We start from the raw sequence: 18,020 nt of genomic DNA on the forward strand, positions 1-18,020 counted from the left end.
TTTTCTTACATCTTTTTTTAAAATTTGCTGTTGCCCTGTCCCTGTCAGAATTAAAATACTCAAGGCACTTGTCTGCCGTCGATGCTGTGACTTAAGTCCTTTAGCTCCCTAATGTTCATCAGGGTGTGGAATTGCTCATGTTGGATTAGGTGCCATATAATTATAACCCTGCTTTGAGTGGTGCTTCTGCTAGCACAGAATTTATAGCCTAGAGTTTAAAACAAATACATTTCAAATTGGTGCACACTGATTAATCTTCAGTTCAAATATTTAACCTTTGATAACCTAGATTCCTTAAGTTATAAATTATTTAAAACAAGGGTTTTAGTATCTATCATATGGTTTGCAAAGCTCATGGTAATGATGCTAAATAAGTAATAGCAGAGTTTTGAATCAGGTTCTGTTATAATGTAGAACACAATAAGGAATACATCATTAAGAGGTATTTACCTGTCAGAAGAGCACAGGGTAAATGACTCTAGTATATCTAGGTAAGTCTGCAGCTTCCTCGTGAGGGAAGTGGAGGGGCAGAAAATTGTGGTTTTAGAATAACTTGCATTATTATCAATGGTTACAAAGCCAGGCATTCAAAATTCAGGAAATGTTGGAGTCCAGCTTGTTTATGCAGTTGTAGAACTTTCCTCTTGTGTGTATATTTGTCCCGTTTGTTAATCAAATAACACGTTGGTAACATTTTCCCAAGGAGGCTTAGTATGTGCTAGTTTTACATACATAGTAGGACTCCTGATTCCTGTCAAAACAAGAGAAGCTTGGATCTGAATGCAGTGGATGAAGAGTTTTGCTTCTTGTATGAGCAGTTTGTAGAATCAACTGAAAGTCTAAAAATAAGATTAGAGAAGTGGGGTTTTTTTCAGTTTTCCGAGTGTAGTTTCCCATGGAGACTAGGTAATGTTCGAAGGAAAGGTTCAGAATGCTTGAAGTTCAGTCAAGGTCACTGCACTAAAATGTGAGGTTTTTTTTAAGTGTTTGCATTTGGGGAGTCTGCAGTGAGGAGATGCCAGAATGTATGAGATTTTTTATTCATTTGTATGGCTGTGAGGGTTTTGTTGTTTAAGAGGCATCAATTAACTTTAGCCTAGGAGTTACTTTTGAATTGAGTTTCAAAATAGATAGAAATAGTGTTCCTATATACTTCTTGCTATAAATCCTGTTATATGAAAAATCTTTGACATATGCTTCAAATCCTTTCATATTATTTTAAAGGTCAGCAACCTGTTTTGTTTTTTTTTTTTTTTTTCCTGTAGCACCACATTCAGAATAGAATTTGGAACAACCTGAAGAGTTGGGTTTTTTTTACCCCAATCTTACATTTTCCATGTTCTTTATAAGGCAAGGTTTTCTAGTCCAACCTTTGCAGTGTCCTCTATTTTGGATCAATATATTGTTAAGCAGCTACTTCAAGACCTAACTGAAGAGCTGATTAGTTAAAGTATTACTAACATTTTGTAAAACTAGAGCCTAAATGAGCAGCTGTCGCTCAAATTGCCTGTGAATTAATAAAGGTATGTTTAATTCTAAAATCACTCTTTATAAGTTTAAATATTACTGGATCTTATTTGTATACAATAATCTACCATAGGATATAAACAAACAGGTAAGGATTTAAGGTTTGGTTATTTGACTTGTATTTTTGCCAGCTATTGCAGTTTTCATGGTGGCTGTTAGGATGTTTTGGGTTTTCTCCTGAAGTTCATGTTCATTACTTGCTAGTAATGAGAGTGAGAACTGGAGCATTTTCAGTCTTCTCTGATTGAAAAAAATGACAGATTTGATTAAGTGATTTATTTAAGTGATTTTATTGTGCACTATGTTTCTGAGGTTCATACTGATTTTGGACTTATTTCTAATAGTATTTAGAAGATGTCTACAGTTCACTATTAAATGGATTAAAATTTGTATTTTTGCTGTTGTTCAGGCACCAGAATTTCCCGAGTTCACAGCTAAAGTTCAGGAAGCAATAAGTTCCCTGGGTGGCAGTGTTTTTCCTAAACTCAACTGGAGTGCTCCAAGGGTAAGAATGCTGGCTCCCAAAACTTGTAACAGATCTTGTCATACAAAATGTTTTGTGTTTGTTTTCTCTCAATGCTTTGGAAAGAAGAAGAGACTAGTGGTTCTGATGAAGGAAGAGATGATACACAAGATATCAGTGTAGTGGTGGATTCTTCAGTCTAAGTGGAATCCATCACTTCACTGATATCTTGTCTATCACTAGATGTGATGGTGCATTTTTAGGGAGGCTGATGCATGGCAGCACTGACTTTCCTATCTAAAACTAGTTCAGGATACTAGTTGAAACCTTTTCCTGGTATAAAGATGAAAAGCACCACAATTAAAAAAAAAAAAAAGGCAATAAACTTTCCTCTAGTTAATTTTAGATACTCATATCTTGTCTATCACTAGATGGTGAATTTTTAGGGAGGCTGATGCATGGCAGCACTGACTTTACTATCTAAAACCTATATCCTGGTCACAGATGGTTGTGTGATGGCAGGCTCTTCTTGGTCAGGATACTAGTTGAAAACTTTACCTGGTATAAAGATGAAAAGTACCACAGTTTCAAAAAAAAAGGCAATAAACTTTCCTCTAGTTAATTTTAGGTACTCTTAACTATACTGTAAGGATGAGTGCACCCAAATACTGTTGTTATGTGTTCTGAAGAGGTATTGTGTTCAGTCAGGCATTCCAAGAAAGTTCCTGGAAGCAGTAAGGCAAAAACTTATTTTTGCAAATAAATTTACACTGCTTTCATCAGAGTATTCATAAGAAAAACAAGCACTATTTTGTCTCTTTTAACCACTAATGAAATTTACCTCAAAATAAGAAGAAATCATTTTCTGCATGTATTTGAAACGTTGCATGATATTTAGATAGACTTGGAGTTTTCAGTCTCTCCTGCTCATAAAGGTGTGTTTCAGGTAACCTCTGTGTTTCTTTAGGATGCCTACTGGATAGCAATGAACAGCTCTCTGAAATGTAAAGCTCTCAGTGACATCTTCCTCCTCTTCAAGAGTTCAGACTTCATCACTCGTGACCTCACTCAGCCGTAAGTCGATTTCCAGCAGACAATCTTAGTTACACACAGCCACAAAAAGCCAAAAGCAAACCAGAAAGACATCAAAGTAGCACATGCAACCAGTGTGCTTTGACACTATGGACTAAGACCATATTTTTTTGACTACCTTTTCAGAGCAAGTCGTGTTGTATTCTTGAGATGTTTTGCCTTCCCACCCCTCTTGGTGCTTACTTGTTGCTACCCTCCTTATTGGTGCCACTTCTTATGGTAATGCAGTGTGACTTTACCATGTCCTCTTATTTTAAAGATGTTGAGGTTTGTGTGGGTGCCTGAAAGATGCTTGAGACTTCTGCTAACATATTTCACATAATTCTAGAGCTCGTTCTGAACACAAGTTCTTGTAGCTATTGAAACAAATACATTCCAGGTGTCTAAGGATAGCAATTACAGATAAAATTTAAAATATTATATGCTTGGGGTTGATTTTTATCTGCTCACATGAAGGGAGTATTTAATTGTATAGGAACAGTTTCCTCCTGTAGTACCTGCATCTCCTTGATTTATGTCACTCATTTCTAAAATACAGCATTTTTCTGAAAGAAAATGAGATTACTGGAGTTGATATTTCTGTTACTATGGTTACTTTTTTGTTTTTCCTAGACAAGCAGAATTTCAAAGAAAAGGGGCAATCCATGGCTTGGTATCTGAGAGATTCTTTTCCAGTAATTATTCAATGCTTATTCACTGTACAGGATATTTTAGGAGACTCAGTCAAATGCAAAGCCATTGTTCCAGGTGCCTTTTAGGGGGTTAACAGGTGTAAGTTTCATGTCAAGTGGCTTATGTCTTGATAAAAATTTTCTTTTTAAAGTGTGAGACCAGTTATATTAATGCTGTGCAACTGCCTTGATTTTTATTCCTGCAGCACTAATGAGACTCTCTTCCTGAGTTTTTGGTGCATGAAAAAAAAAAAGGGGCTCTTGACAGCAAGGCTGTAAGTCAAATTCTGATGTTGGGTTTTACATCATGCCTAACCTGCAATGAAAGGAGGTGAGAGAGGAAGAGGAAGAGACTGAGGAGGAGGGGAGAAGATATTGGAGTGATAAAACAGTTTGAAAAGTATGTTGGGCTTGGGAAATAATTGTGAAGAATGAAGAATTCATGATTCTGAGGTCACAGAGAATGAAAGGAATGGGGGAAGTGGGAAATCTATAGTTTACCTGTCAGAGGTGAGTGAATTCTCAGAAGCCTTTGGTGCCTTCCCAAGGAGCTGCTTTTCATGGTTTCCCCTAATGAGAGGTGGGGTGTCTGGAGGATGGCTTGCTCACAGAGTTGAGCAGTAAAATTTTTGTTGCACTGGCTTTCAGGACTGATTCTTGTAGGTCTGTTAGTATGGAGTTTGTATTTACTGTCTTCACGTACAGAGAAGTCCAGCAAAAAGTACCCAGAGCTCTTTGCAGAATTCCTGTTTGATTAACTGTTTTCTAGTGAGTCTCAGAGACAAGCAAGTGTTCAGCAAGTGCCACTTGATTTAGATGTGGCAACTCCTTGTATGGTAGAATGAATTGGTTCAACCACCTTCACTGATACTGAAATCAGTGTATTTTCTGTCCAGTTTAATCTTGTATCAGTTCCAGTGAGTGCCTCAGCTCTTCACCCCTGCAGTCAGCACTGGCTTGGTGGCAGAGGCAGTGAAGACATTCTCGTGGCTGTGCTGTGAGGTTTCACAGCATGGCTGTTGACTTGAAGTGTCAGTGATTTCACCTGAAGTTCACAGAGTTCAAGAACAGTGGTGGCTGAGCAGCCCATAGCAGGCACATTCCCTCCTCCTGATGCTGCTGTGGGAGGGTAACCTTATTGTATTTGCAGGGACCCCCATGGCAGGGAGGAATGATGAATCTGACTCCATGTTCTCAGAAGGCTAATTTATTATTTTATGGTACTATATTATATTGAAGAATACTGAACTATACTATACTAAAGAATACAGAAAGGATACTTACAGAATGTTAAAAAGATAATAATGAAAACTCGTGACTCTCTCCTGAGTCCTGACACAGCTTGGCACTGATTGGCCAATGAATGAAAACAACTCACACCAGAACCTAATGCAACAATCTCCAAACACATTCCACATGAGCAAAGCAGAGGAGAAGCAAATGAGATAAGAATTGTTTTCCTTTTCTCTGAGGCTTCTCAACTTCTCAGGAGAAAAATCCTGGGCAAAGGGATTTTTTTCAGAGAATGTGAATGCCACATAACCTCTTGCAGAAAGGCAACACCTCAAACTCCACTGGTCCAGTCCATTTAGGCTCCTTTTCCAATGTGATAAGACCACCAGATAGCACAGCTAAGGTGGTAAAAAAGCAAAGCTTATGTCATGATTGTGGGAAATCACCTTGGCCTCTGTGTGTATCTTGTAATTTATGACTATGTCATACTTGATTAAAGCATATATTATTGTCCAGTCTCAGCTTGGCATTTCTAAATTACAAAGTTATTTGTACAGAATGTCCCCAAACAGTGCAATGATTATTGCTAAATCAGAACAGTGGTCGTCCTTAATTATACTATTGATCAGCTGCCAGTTCACTAGTCCTTAGCAAGCAGAAATTAAAAATGTAGCTGGCATAAGAACCTGAAGTGCTGAACAAATGAAAATTACATACATAATGCATCCAAATCCCTTGGAAGGACTACTTGGAGAGAGGAGAAATGCACTATATTTCTACTTTGTCAATAATACTCAGTATGGTCTAAAGGTTTCTTGCCCTACATAAGTAACAGCTGAAATGCTGAATACCCTCTTTTTGGTGTTGTTGTTTTTTTTCCTGTGCAGTTTTATAAACTTAAATATCCACATCATGGGTCATAATATGGTAAACGTACTGCAATGGCAATTTGTAGATCTGGGTTTTGACCTAGAAATCTAAGTCAATGATGTGAGACTTAAGGCAAACCACTTTCTTTGCCTTTTTCTTCCTCTCCCATTTCCTGTCTGCCTCTAAACTTTGTTCAGGCCAGGGAATGCCCTTGTAATTCTCAACTGTCTCAAGTTCTGAGAAAACTTCAACCATGTAATGCTTCAATACAAACTATTAAAAAATATGGACTCAGTGCAAATATACTGAGCATGATTAAATTGCTTTGACTGTTTTAAAAGTTTGGATTCTTTCATGATGCTGACACCTTGGTTGAAGAGTTCAGACTAATGAATTACCTTTACAGCATGTTAATTTAAAATAAATTAACAATGACTTCAGAGTGATATGCTCATTAATGCAGTTAATGTTGTTTCTGCTTCAAAGTCAGCATTGTATTTTAATTAAAAAAAAATCTTTTGGGTGGTGTGATCTTAATTTTTCAGGCATTAATGTAGGCTTTCAGAAATTTAGTGTTGAATATATGTGATAAAAAAATCCCTTTCTAACTGGGATTTCTGTTAAGTGATTAAAACTCCTCTTTTGAACAAAAAGCTCTGTATAGCCCTGATGGATGTATTGGTGTAAAATACAGTTTTCTTCCTTATTGTTAGAATGGGTGGATTATGTTTTGTTAAAACATGATTAATTGCTCACCTTGATACTGGTAGAAATATTAGCAGTACTTCTAATGATGTGATAATGCCTCTGCATTCTGACAACCTTTCTGATGCCAGACTTAATCCTTTTAATATTGAATTTCAAATTGTAGGGGAATTTCAACGTTTTTTGAGATGTGGAGGAATAACAGCCCGTGTTCTCCTAACAAAACATAGGAGGCAGTGTTGGATCGTCAATAATGTGCCTTAGCACTCCAGTATCTTTTTGCAGGAGCTGATAGTTTAGGCTTTAATATAAACTGTTTCAAGACAGGCAGTTGCCCACGAGAGGATGTGGAAAATGAGGCCTTTGATGGTGATTTTTTTTTATCTTGAGGTTTTACTCTTGCCCATTTTTCCAAGCAATTTACAGTGTGGTACAAGATTCTCTTTTCAGTGGTGTATGAATTTCCTATTTCTTTTAGGCCTCAGAGTTCCAGCAAGGTTTAATATTAAAGGAATAAAGTTACAGTTCAAAGGCTGTTAAAACTTTTCCTTATTTTTTTTTTAATACGATTTTAAAATAAACCATGAGAAGTATCTGGTACAGAATAAATTTTACAATTCTCATCATATTCATAATAGTTTCTAATTCTCTCAGTGATTTGCAGATGAGTTCATGACTTTCTTAGAAGGGTAGGTACTGGATAAACTTGCCAACCTTATTAAATTGCTTTTCTTAGTGTTGAAAACTGACCTGCATAATCACTTTTTGTAGCATATCCTGTGGTCAAGTATTCACATTTGGAGTTTCAGAGCTGCCACCTATAAAGAGATCTTGATCCTTCTGGTCTTGACTTCCAAGGGTAACTCTGTAAAAAAGCTGTTGACCACAACACAACAGAAGAGTTTGATCCTTTCACCCATAGTATTCAAAATGACAGTTTTCAGAGGCTTCAGAAAATGTACCCCAGGCATGTCTCAGTTTGGGGTTCCTGACATCTTTCTGATTGTTCTTTCAAGTATGTCCAGACCTGAATAGGATGTGGGTTGAAGACACCCCACTTAGCTTTGTGCCTCTAGAGATCAAAAGCCCATCTGTAATACACAACTTCAGATGGGTCTCAGCAATAAATGCTACAATGAGCTGCTAAAAAATATAAAATTGCAACCTCAAGTCACCCAAAATTTACTCCCTGAACGAAGGTGGCCTTTTGTCAATGAAAGTTCATGATAATATTAAAAAGGAAAATTAGATTATGAAAACATGAATTTATTTTGTCTTGTGCTGTGTTCATCCATTTTTTTCCCTCATTTGTTCTTAGTCCTGTGTCACTAAGGCTCAAAAAACCACCCTTACTGTGTCTTGCAGTATTTTTGCCTGTTTGCTTGATTTGGCAGTGATACCTGCAATCTGTAGGGCTTGGAATAGCACCCAATGATTTCATTTTCTGACTTAGAAGGGAAGAGGAACCATTCTTCCTCACATAGCTCTTACCCAAAATATTTGAGGGTTGAGTTAGGGAATAATTTTGATTATAAGGCTGGGTTATTTTGCCTGCTGGCAAAGACTGTTATTGGAATGAAGCAAATTGCAGGTACCCCATTCTCAGATATGGAGTCTGTGAGAGGTAATGCAGGTCCTCGTGTGCAGGCACTGTAAAACTGCATGTGCTGGACTTCAGCTGCCTTTGTAGATAGAGTTTATTACTGGCTCTGTGTGTGGGGGGGGATATTTTCTTCAGCATGATAGGCATATACTCCAGTAAGGAAGGAATTCTGACTCTAGAAAAACTGTGAGCTCTCATGGGTTTGTTTCTGTTGCCTTGACAGATCTTAAATTGCGGGGAATCTAAACTGTAGTTGAAGGATGTTATCTGTTTACACAGGCTTACAGATATATATATGTGATGTGTTTGATCACTGTGCTTTTGGAAAGCCTGCCTGTATTGCCCTACTTTTCTGTGTGTTGTGGATATTAAAATCTAGACTAAAATGTGTGAAATTTATTTCTGCTGGCAGCATACAGAATGAACTCTTACAATAGCTCTTCACTTCAAACCAAAGGCTGGGAAGCCATGTCTTACAAATGCAGTGTTTATGTGAGACTTTTGGGTTGCTGAATGAAGTTCTCTGCCAAAAGGAGATCCTATAAATATTGTATTTAGGACTATTGCTCAGCAGTGACCCTTAACACAGTTCTGTGCTTCCAAGCAGTTTGTTGCCAATAAAGTCAGGGAGTAGAATTTGAAGAAAAACACATGTTCTTCTGTGAATACCTTTTGAAAGTTACAGAATCTATTGCAAGGTTTACTGTAAAATGACAAAAAGGTACATGGAAGTTGACTTGGCTTGTAACTTCCTCCATTCTTGCTAGCTCCTGAAAGGAGACTGACAGAGTCAGCTCCTCACAAGGGACAAAACCTTGACATCTGCTTAGAGTTGTGGAAATAGTTTTGTTTATTCCCACTCTCAAGGGATTTCTAAGAGTATTTCTTCAGGCTCTTAATTTAGAAAATACCATGCTATGGAATCAGGAGTGCCGAGCAGCAGCGCTGTTTTGCATCCTTTATTCATGGAAATGAACTGCTGTAAGGCATGATGATGTGTCTCTGTTGTGTGGTTTGGGAAGTTAAACATTAAAAGTACTTGGCAAAACATGCTGCAGTGCAACTGGATTAGATTGCTCAAGTTTATTGGATTTTTTGAGAATTCAGTTATGCCAACATAACAATACAAGGGGAAAAGAGAAGCACTGTTGATTCTAACAGAAATAAATCAACAGTGAATAAACACTGACGTTTTGGACACATCCCTGTCCGGATTTAAGTGCTTCCAAATGATACTAGAATAAAAGAGGTGATGATTCTGGTTTTTTCCCATGATAATTGTCAAAAGGAGAGTTACGTATTGCATTTACTTGCTTTGTACATATTGGAAATAATTTAACAGTAGTTCTTATGTTTCACAGTTTGGGGTTATTTTTCTCGCTATGGCTAAAATCTTACATGTGAAGCAGATTTTGAAGCCTATGCCTTACTTTTCCAGATTTATTCACTGTACTGATGATTCCCCTGATCCTTCCTTGAACTATGAGGTAGGACTCCTTGCATGATTTCTAAGTAATTTAAAAGAATTGCTCACAGGCTGGGTGACATTTGTGACTGGGTTTCTGTCCATTAAATGTGTTGTGTTTGTTTTATTCATGTTGCTTTCAATATGAAGGGAAGTCTGGTTCAGCACTGCAGGTCATAAGAAGTTCATTTAATTGCAGATCAGGTGGGCTCAAGTGCAGACTTGAGAAGCTTCCTTGCAATGTCCTCTCATGTCTGTCAGGTTGTGACAGGAAGGACAAGTAGCTCAAAGTAATATATTCTTGATGGTGAGCTGCTTGTGAACATCACACTGAGGTTACCAAGGGTGAGATTTGCTGCAGTGGCTGGGGACATCCTGAACTGGTCTGTCACATCTGGTTTCCTATGTTTGTTACCAGATCAAAATGTTCAGCTAGAGATGCTTTAAACTGTTAATGTGGAGCTACTGCTCTTGTGGTAACATGTAGTCATCTCTCTAATAATAGTTTTTATGTAAATATAACATTTGTCATCATGCTGTAGGCTTAAAGGGCTTTTCGAAAGTGAATGAACCTTGGTGATAGTGCTTTTAAAGCACTATCAAGTGTGCTTTAAAGATACAGGACATCTAAAAGTTGGAACAAAGAGTTTAATGTTAACACTGTAGTTAGGAATGCCATCTCTGGTTATTGAAGCTTTCTGCTGCAGTTTAAAGGTTTGGGAGTTTCAGCATCCAGTAGCAGTAACTGGGGCCTTCAAAAGCATAAATCCTTCAGAATATTTCAGCTTAGGAAATACAGAAACTTGAGAAAGTGCCAGAAAGATGCTTTAATTCCCAGGCAGTCTGTCCTATTGACTATAATAGTTTGCTTTCTATTCCTGTCCCATGTCCTTATTTTAACTGGTTTGCGCCTTCAAAAGCGTCACAGAATTCTGCTTGGGTGTGTACCAGAATAGAGGTTGATTTGGATAAATTTAATTCTGCTCATCAGCTCCTTTGACTAGGGAACAACTTTCTGCCAATTCCGTGACAGATTTGTTGTGTTGTACAGCAGGGTTTTTATTTTCCATGCTTTATCATTAATGTAACTTGGAAATTGTTTCATAAATGACTTCACAGTTATAAATACTGTACAAAGTGGAAGAGCATAAGATAATTAAGGTGAGTAGAGACCTCAGGAAGTGTCTAGTCCATCCTCCTGCTCAAAGCTGGATAAGGAATGAGATCATATTGTCTTGCTTGGCATTTTATAAAATCTGTCTTGAAAACCTCAGTGGGTAGAGGCTGCCCAACCTCTGCGAGGGATCTCTTCCAATGCCTGACAGTCCTCATGGTTTCTAATGTCCAATCTGAACCTTTCTGCTTTAAGCTAGTTTAGACTATACAGTCTTTAGAGATGCTATCCAACTGAAAGCATTCTGTGATTCTCTGAAATTAATATAAAATCTAATTGTTTTGAAATATTTTCAAAGATGATTATGTGAACTGCAGATTTAAGATTATTTTGTTTTCTAGTATCAGTGGTCATCTTATCATTACAGTGAAACTATAGCTCTAAAAGGCAGACCTGTTGACAAAAGGATGCTGTTACTTTTGTCATCTGAAACAATGCTTTGTCATTTGTTTTTCCTCCACAGCTTGTTCTTCGCAAATGGTGTGAATTAATCCCTGGTGCAGAATTCAGATGCTTTGTCAAGGAAAGCAAGCTTTTAGGTAAGGAATTTCATAAAAACAAAATTATTGGATGAAGTTTTGAGGAGTTTCTCTGATTCTTTGAATGAGAGCTAAGTCTTAAGAAAACTCTTTCTTTTCACACCTCATTTCTAAAATTAATGGTTTATTCTCTCTGTAATTTAAAATGTGGTTTACCACATCTCACTTTCCACTGTATTTGAAAACCTGATAGCTCAGCATGCTTGCCATTACAGTGGGAATATTCTTAATTTAATTTAGAAACTTCACCCAAAGGCAGAGTCTTTTATATTCAGGAGCAAATGGCATCATCTCCAGCTTGCAGAATGAATGCAGAGGCAGTTGTGTGTTGTGCTGTAAATACATGACCCCACGTGGATATTATATATAGAAAGTTGGGGAGGTCAGAACATCTCCACAGGTGTATGAGGTGTCTTGAGTTCATATTAAATTCAGTGTAGCTTAGTTAGAGCCTGTTGTTCTCTTACTCAAATGCAGAATCCTAAATGGAAAACATTTCAAGTGGCACTGAAGAGCCATGGTATGCATCCACAGCATGCACAGAGCTGGTGGGTGCATTGGGAGACCTCTGGCAGCTGGAGAACAGGCAGATTGTGCTAGAGCATGTGTTGTAGGCAGCTGAGTATGGTAAATTTAGGGTAATTTAAGGTAAATTTAGCTCAGTTTTACTCCTCTGGTTGTGTTGACTATTCTCTGCTGACTGTAGCAGGAAATGATATCCAGTGCACATACAGGTGCTTGACTTGAGGGTTTAATTTCAGGCTAATTAGTACTCTGAAGTTTGATTTTGGTGTGGTTGGTCTACCATGAATTCTTTAGAGATGAACAGAAACTCAAATAGCACAGGATTAGTGCACATTTGTTTGGAACAAGGTTGAATCATTCTGCCTAAACTCTTCTAACAAGGAAGTGTTATAGCAGTGATGGAGCAAATACAGACTCTACAGGAAGGAAGGAGATTTTTTTTTTTTTACTTTAAGATAAAATTTGTTTTGCTCACTTTGCCTATATTCACAAGCACCAAGTCCATATCCACAAGTGGTCTGTCCAGGGTTCCTTGTGATGATATGGAAGGCCAGGGATATTGGCTTTGTAGTTCTCACTGTTCCTTCTGTCTTAGCATGGTGAGTGTGGGCTTGTTTTGGCTGTGCCTTTTTGTATGTGTTGGGAACTGTCAGCAATTTGTTGCTCCATCCAGTCCCACCTCTGTGAACCTTTAGGAGCACACTCCCCATTCTTCATTTCCTGATTTGGGTTCCCTATGGAGCTGCACACAGGTATTTGAGCTGTGCTAATCAACACACACCATTCTCCTAAGCCCTTTTATTTGGCTGTTCTGTCTCGTGTTCCTATGCTCATCTTCCCATTTTCTCTCCATTTATGCCAGTTGCAAGTGTATTACAGCTCTCTGTTTAAGAGTTAATCTTCCTAATAGCAGAGATTTCCCATTAAGTCTGTATTGCTTAATGGCTCCTGACAGAGCTTTTTGAAGGGAGGAGAGCTGAATGCTGTCCTGCCTTGTGATGCTGGAACACCTTAACTGCCAGAGATACACAAAGCATTTGTACACTGGCTAATTAAGCACTCTGTACATTTCATGGCCAGGTTTTGAAACCTAGTATATCTGCCAGTGTGGGATTTTTTTTTAGCTAGCACTCCAGCTGCATTTCTGAAGATAGTTCCAAGATTTTTCACAATATGTTCCCATACTGTTAAAATTAATAAACCTGTCAGTCAAACTAAGGAATGATACTTGCAGTATAGTGAATGATTTTCCAGTTACACATCTGCATCCCCTTAGATGCCATCATCTTTTGGTTTTTGTTGTTTAGACTCAAGCTTTGCAGTGGTATTAAAAATTAAGAGTTCCACTGACATCACAAACTTTTTATATGAACTTTTTAAAAAACAGCACACCTTTGGCGCTAGTTAGCATTGTCTTACAGTAAAACTGTGTTTGTGTATGGTTAAAACAGCAAACTGAGGTCACTGATACATCTTCCTTGGGGAATTCTGTCTCTTTTTATATGTAAATAGCCTGAATTACTCATTCTGCAGTGATGGGGCAGGTCTTGGATTTGACATTTGTCAAGCAGGGTATTGCAATGTTTTATGTTGACACATATCCTGTATGAGAACTCTTGTCACTCAAGATGCATGCAAGTGTACAATCCTGTTGATGTCATTTTAAACCAGTGTCTTGTAGAGAAATATATGAAATTAAGAGCTTGTAGGAGGGATGGTTTGTCTACATAGGCAAGAAAACCCTTGAGGGAGCAAATGGGAGCACCAAGGTACTGGCCTGCATGTCATCCCACTGATTTGGGGATTGAGGGATTCACCTGTAGTGCCATATCAAACAGGCACATGTAATTCCACACTTAAAAAAATCAGTTAAATGAGAATCTGTGTTATCCAAGAATCATCTTGGCAAATGTGCAAGCTTAGCCTCCACCCCTGGCATTTCATGGTTCCAAATTGTGGTCCCTACATGTGATGTGCAGAGCAACCTTTTTGACCAGAGTAACCAAAGGGAATAAAACTGAAAGGAAAAGATGGGAGCTGGAAACTTAAACACAGGCCAAGTCTCCTCCTGAAATTCACTTCAAAATAGTCAAAGTGTGTACATATAAAATGAGGTTCACAAAATTCTGGACAGAGCTGTTCAAGAAAGAGATTCCTCATGGAAGTACTTGAAGTATAGCAGAATAAAGCCAAAGAGTAAGTCACTAATAATGGTAGAAACTTGGGAAAACCCCATCTTCTGTGTCTGATAACTGTTTTTTTGGTTTGGTTTTTTTTTTTTTTTTTGGTTTTTTTTTTTTTTTTTTTTTCCAGTTGGGTTTTTTGCATGCCTTAGAGTTCTTTATAATTACAATTACCTGAAATTATTGACAGGTATATCACAGAGGGACTACACCCAGTACTATGATCATATCTCTAAGCAACATGAGGAGATCTGTAGATCCATACAGGAGTTTTTCAAGAAACACATACAATATAAATTCTTGGATGAAGACTGTAAGTATCTTGAGGGTATCTGTGGGGATGCATCTCTCTCTTCATTGCTCTTGCTTTCACATGGCTTGGTTCTCTTTAGCTTGGGAGAGTCTGAAAGCTCTTGTGGCTACAGCATGTAGCTGCAAAGGTTTGGAATTACATTCCTAAGAAAAAAACCCTGAAGGAAGGGCTGGAACTCTCCAAGAAAACACAAGAAATGAGTGAAAGATACCTTCAGAAGTTGTAATAATTTTTTTAAGGCTTTTCCCCCTTATACGTGAAAGTAATTTTTATGCCAGAAAAGCAGGGAAAAAGATCTTAAAAAAGATTCTTGACTAAAGGTATTCTTCTCAAGTATTCTTGAGAAGAATACTTGTTCATAAAGGTGTTTTCAGATGTTTGCTGCTAAATTATTGATGTATTCCTTGAATAAAGGATTTTTAAGTTTCTTTTCAAGAAGTTTTAATTATTTCTTCTAGAATATCAATGCACACCAGGTTAGGTGCCAAAGCCTTTGAATAAAGGCCACAATATTTGATACACCTAATCAGTCCAAGTAAATTGTGTTGTTCTCTAAATGTGAAGCCCCTTGCAAATTTTATTAGAATAGTTTTCTAACATGGTTTAGTGATAATTGAATGGTGTTGCATCATGATGGGTGATCAATAGTGGTGAAAAACATGATGAAGAAATTTAAATTAGGTCTGGCATGGACCGAACCTCAGCTTAGTAAAAACCCATAAACATAAGAATTTTCTGGCAGTTTATTGTCATGTCTAATGCTTTGAAAAGTCAACCTTTAGGTGGGTTTTAAACATTATTAATTGTTTTATTGATACACCACAGCAGTCAAATAGATCTGTCCTATCTGTCTGAAAAAGGTACCTTCAAGTGCCAGTCTCTGTTGTATTGAAATTCTCAATAATTTGACTCTGCAAAGCTGTTCTCTTTCAGCCCAGAGAAGTTCTCATGGACTGCTGCTTGGAGAAGACCAGTAGAATAATACATTAATTTAATAACTCCATTGCATTTTGAAGTAAGATCAGTCATACAGATCTGGTATTCTGATTACTGCCTTTTAATTTTCCTCTGTGTTTCAATGTAATTTTAGCTAGTATGTAATCAACTGATAGATAAGAATTCAGGGCACTATTTTTGGATATTGATGCCTAGATTCAGGCTCTGAAGTGGCTGTCTGGTGAACTGAAAGGTCTGAAATGTCATCTTATGTAAAGGGTGCCATCTGAGTTGCCTTGAGGGAAAAGCAGGTTTCAGGGAAACCTTCTGGGATGAAGGTTTGTTAACCTTTTATTCTTAGGCACTAAGTGCTGGTCCATCTGCAGAGAAATGCCATGCAGAAAATGTTTTCTGTGTTTTTGTGGGTGTTTTTTTTTTTTAATCACATTGCATTTGTCCCCCATCATCTCCCTTGATCCACTGCCTGGTAGCATATGTGTTGTTAACAATAAAAATCTGGGTTTGCTTGTTTGTTTGCTTTTAAAAGGAAAGGTATTACAGCTTTTTTCCTGACTTCTTGTTTCATTGGGGATTTTGATGCTGTTTGCTCTGCTTTTTCCAGTTGGTCTGGTAGCATCTCCAGATGGAAGAGTTGAGTCAGAGCAGCTGAAGCATTGCAGAGTCAGAACAGTAGGATAACAGATGGGTGAATGCTTTATAAATACTTCTAAATTATGTTAGAACCTCCTAAATACCTTTGATAAGAGCCCAGTAAGAGCAGTGCTCTGGAGGTGTCTATAGTGCAGAGCTGGGTTTTGGCTTTCCATATCTTTAGGGCAGTTTTTGGTGAAGTTTCACTACAGTCTCACTGACATGGGACACTCCTGCTCTGAGAGTGGGAATAATTCAGGTTTTCTTCTTGTTCAGTGTTTGTGACTGCCCTGAACCAGTCACCAGAGTGCAATCAGTCTGAATTCCAGCTGTGTGAATCCCAGTAAATACCACTAGGATTCCCAGTAAATACCACTAGCCTCAGTGATTGCTTTGGGCTGACAGGCCTCACTATAGAAACCCTCAGATGCAAGGGATATCTTTGGGATGTGACTAAGGAGAGGATGTGGTGCAAGCACTAAGTTCAGTTGAACAGCTGGAGAAGAAATCCTGGGGTTCCTGTACCCCCCTTTGCATTGATGACTGGCTTAGCCACTGAGGGCTTGTCTTCCTGGGAGAGCAGAGCACTTAATCCTGGAGTGACTTTGGCATTGATGCAGCCCACCTTATGCAAAAGCTGTGTGGATTTTCAGGCTGCATGGTAAAAACCAGCTACGTGACTGGCTTTGGCTTTGTGGAGTTGTGGTTTGCCCTTAGCCCAGCCAACTTCACATGAAATGTCAGATTAAGCTTTACATGCATGGATGTGATCAGTCAACATCCCTGTTCCTGACAGGCAGCTTCCTGAGACTCAAGTGTTCTGCAGTCATATCCTGAGTTTAGTTTATCCACATGTATTGGGAAATCTCTTAGCTGAAATATTCCATTATTAGTGAAGGAAGTAACAATATAGCACTTGTCTGAGGCTTTTCAAAATCTCTTTTTTTTTTTCTTTTTCCTTTCTTCCTGCTAAACTGGTACAACTTTTGCATGTAGCCATGCCTGAATGCTTCCCTGTTGATTTCCCTAGCTCAATAGAAAGACAGCTCAAAGGTTTGTTTAACCAAACAGAACAGGAGCTGATGGAAAGCTGCACATACAGAGTCATGTTTAATTAAGCCAAGGGGAGGAACAGCAGTGGAGCCAGGCAAGGCAGCTTTGAGTCAGTTACTGAGTGGCAAGGGGGTTGTTTGAAGGATTTGTTGATATTAATTATGTGTGCTGTGTCTGCTCTGGGTGACATCAGACATGGCCATTTCACTGCCACCGACCCCTTTGTTCCTACAACCTCTTTGTCTTGTTAGCTGCTAAAATCCTAATGTCTGTGGAGCAGGAACCTTCTCTTATTAAATGTTTGTGCAACGTCCAACACAATGAAGTCTTGATCCTTCCCTGAAACATCCCTGTTCTGCTGTAAAAGAAACAGCAGTAATGTCAAAGATAAGCTCTTTGGGCAAGTGTTTATCAAATATTCTTCATGGGAGAAAAATCAGCAAAAGAAACCAGCATTAAATGAAAAAGCCCAGCAGCTGGTTTCCCAGTGCATTAACAATAGTTCTTGAAACATTTCAGCTCCCTCTTAGAAGTATACCCAATTCTGGCTTGCAGTTCATTAGACATATTGACTTTCCAGACTGTGCTGTGTACACAAATGTCTATTCAGATTTAGACATTTTCTGTGAAATTATATATCTTTTACAATTAACATTTTTTTCTCCTTTCCAGTTGTTTTTGATGTGTACAGAGACAGCAGGGTAAGTGAACAATAGGTTGTATATAATGGTTTCTTCTGTGAAAACTTGAAATGCTACAAAGATCAAGCAAGTAATAGCTTTGTCTTCCTAGAAGTGGTCCTGGAAAAAACAACCAAACAAACAAAAAAATACCATTAAAGTAAAAACCCTGACCAAACAAAAAAACACCAAGCAAAACCTACTCGATGTTACTCTGTTCCACAGGTCTTTTTCTGTGATAAATGCTGTCTGCAGTAGGAGAATAATAGGATTAGGAGTGTAAATATGTCTGTGCCAGTGATGCAATTATTTAGTTAATATCTTCCAGAGAAGTTGT

General features: G+C 38.1%; 1 protein-coding gene across 4 annotated transcripts in view; it reads left to right on the forward strand.

Annotated features, from left to right (window-relative positions):
* The window catches only part of CDC123 (cell division cycle 123), a 34,985-nt gene that overhangs the window by 5,223 nt on the left and 11,742 nt on the right, over nucleotides 1-18,020 (forward strand). For 3 of the 4 annotated variants that reach the window (XM_041483750.1, XM_041483751.1, XM_041483752.1), the window contains exons 5-10: nucleotides 1,937-2,032; nucleotides 2,958-3,064; nucleotides 9,603-9,651; nucleotides 11,267-11,342; nucleotides 14,241-14,363; nucleotides 17,676-17,704. In XM_041483750.1, the coding sequence (XP_041339684.1) occupies nucleotides 1,937-2,032; nucleotides 2,958-3,064; nucleotides 9,603-9,651; nucleotides 11,267-11,342; nucleotides 14,241-14,363; nucleotides 17,676-17,704 (480 nt within the window). The remainder of the gene's footprint in view (nucleotides 1-1,936; nucleotides 2,033-2,957; nucleotides 3,065-9,602; nucleotides 9,652-11,266; nucleotides 11,343-14,240; nucleotides 14,364-17,675; nucleotides 17,705-18,020) is intronic. The other variant, XM_041483753.1, reaches the window with a different exon arrangement.

This window comes from Pyrgilauda ruficollis, unplaced genomic scaffold (assembly GCF_017590135.1).
Source record: "Pyrgilauda ruficollis isolate IOZ18807 unplaced genomic scaffold, ASM1759013v1 scaffold61, whole genome shotgun sequence".
Taxonomy (NCBI): Eukaryota; Metazoa; Chordata; class Aves; order Passeriformes; family Passeridae; genus Pyrgilauda; species Pyrgilauda ruficollis.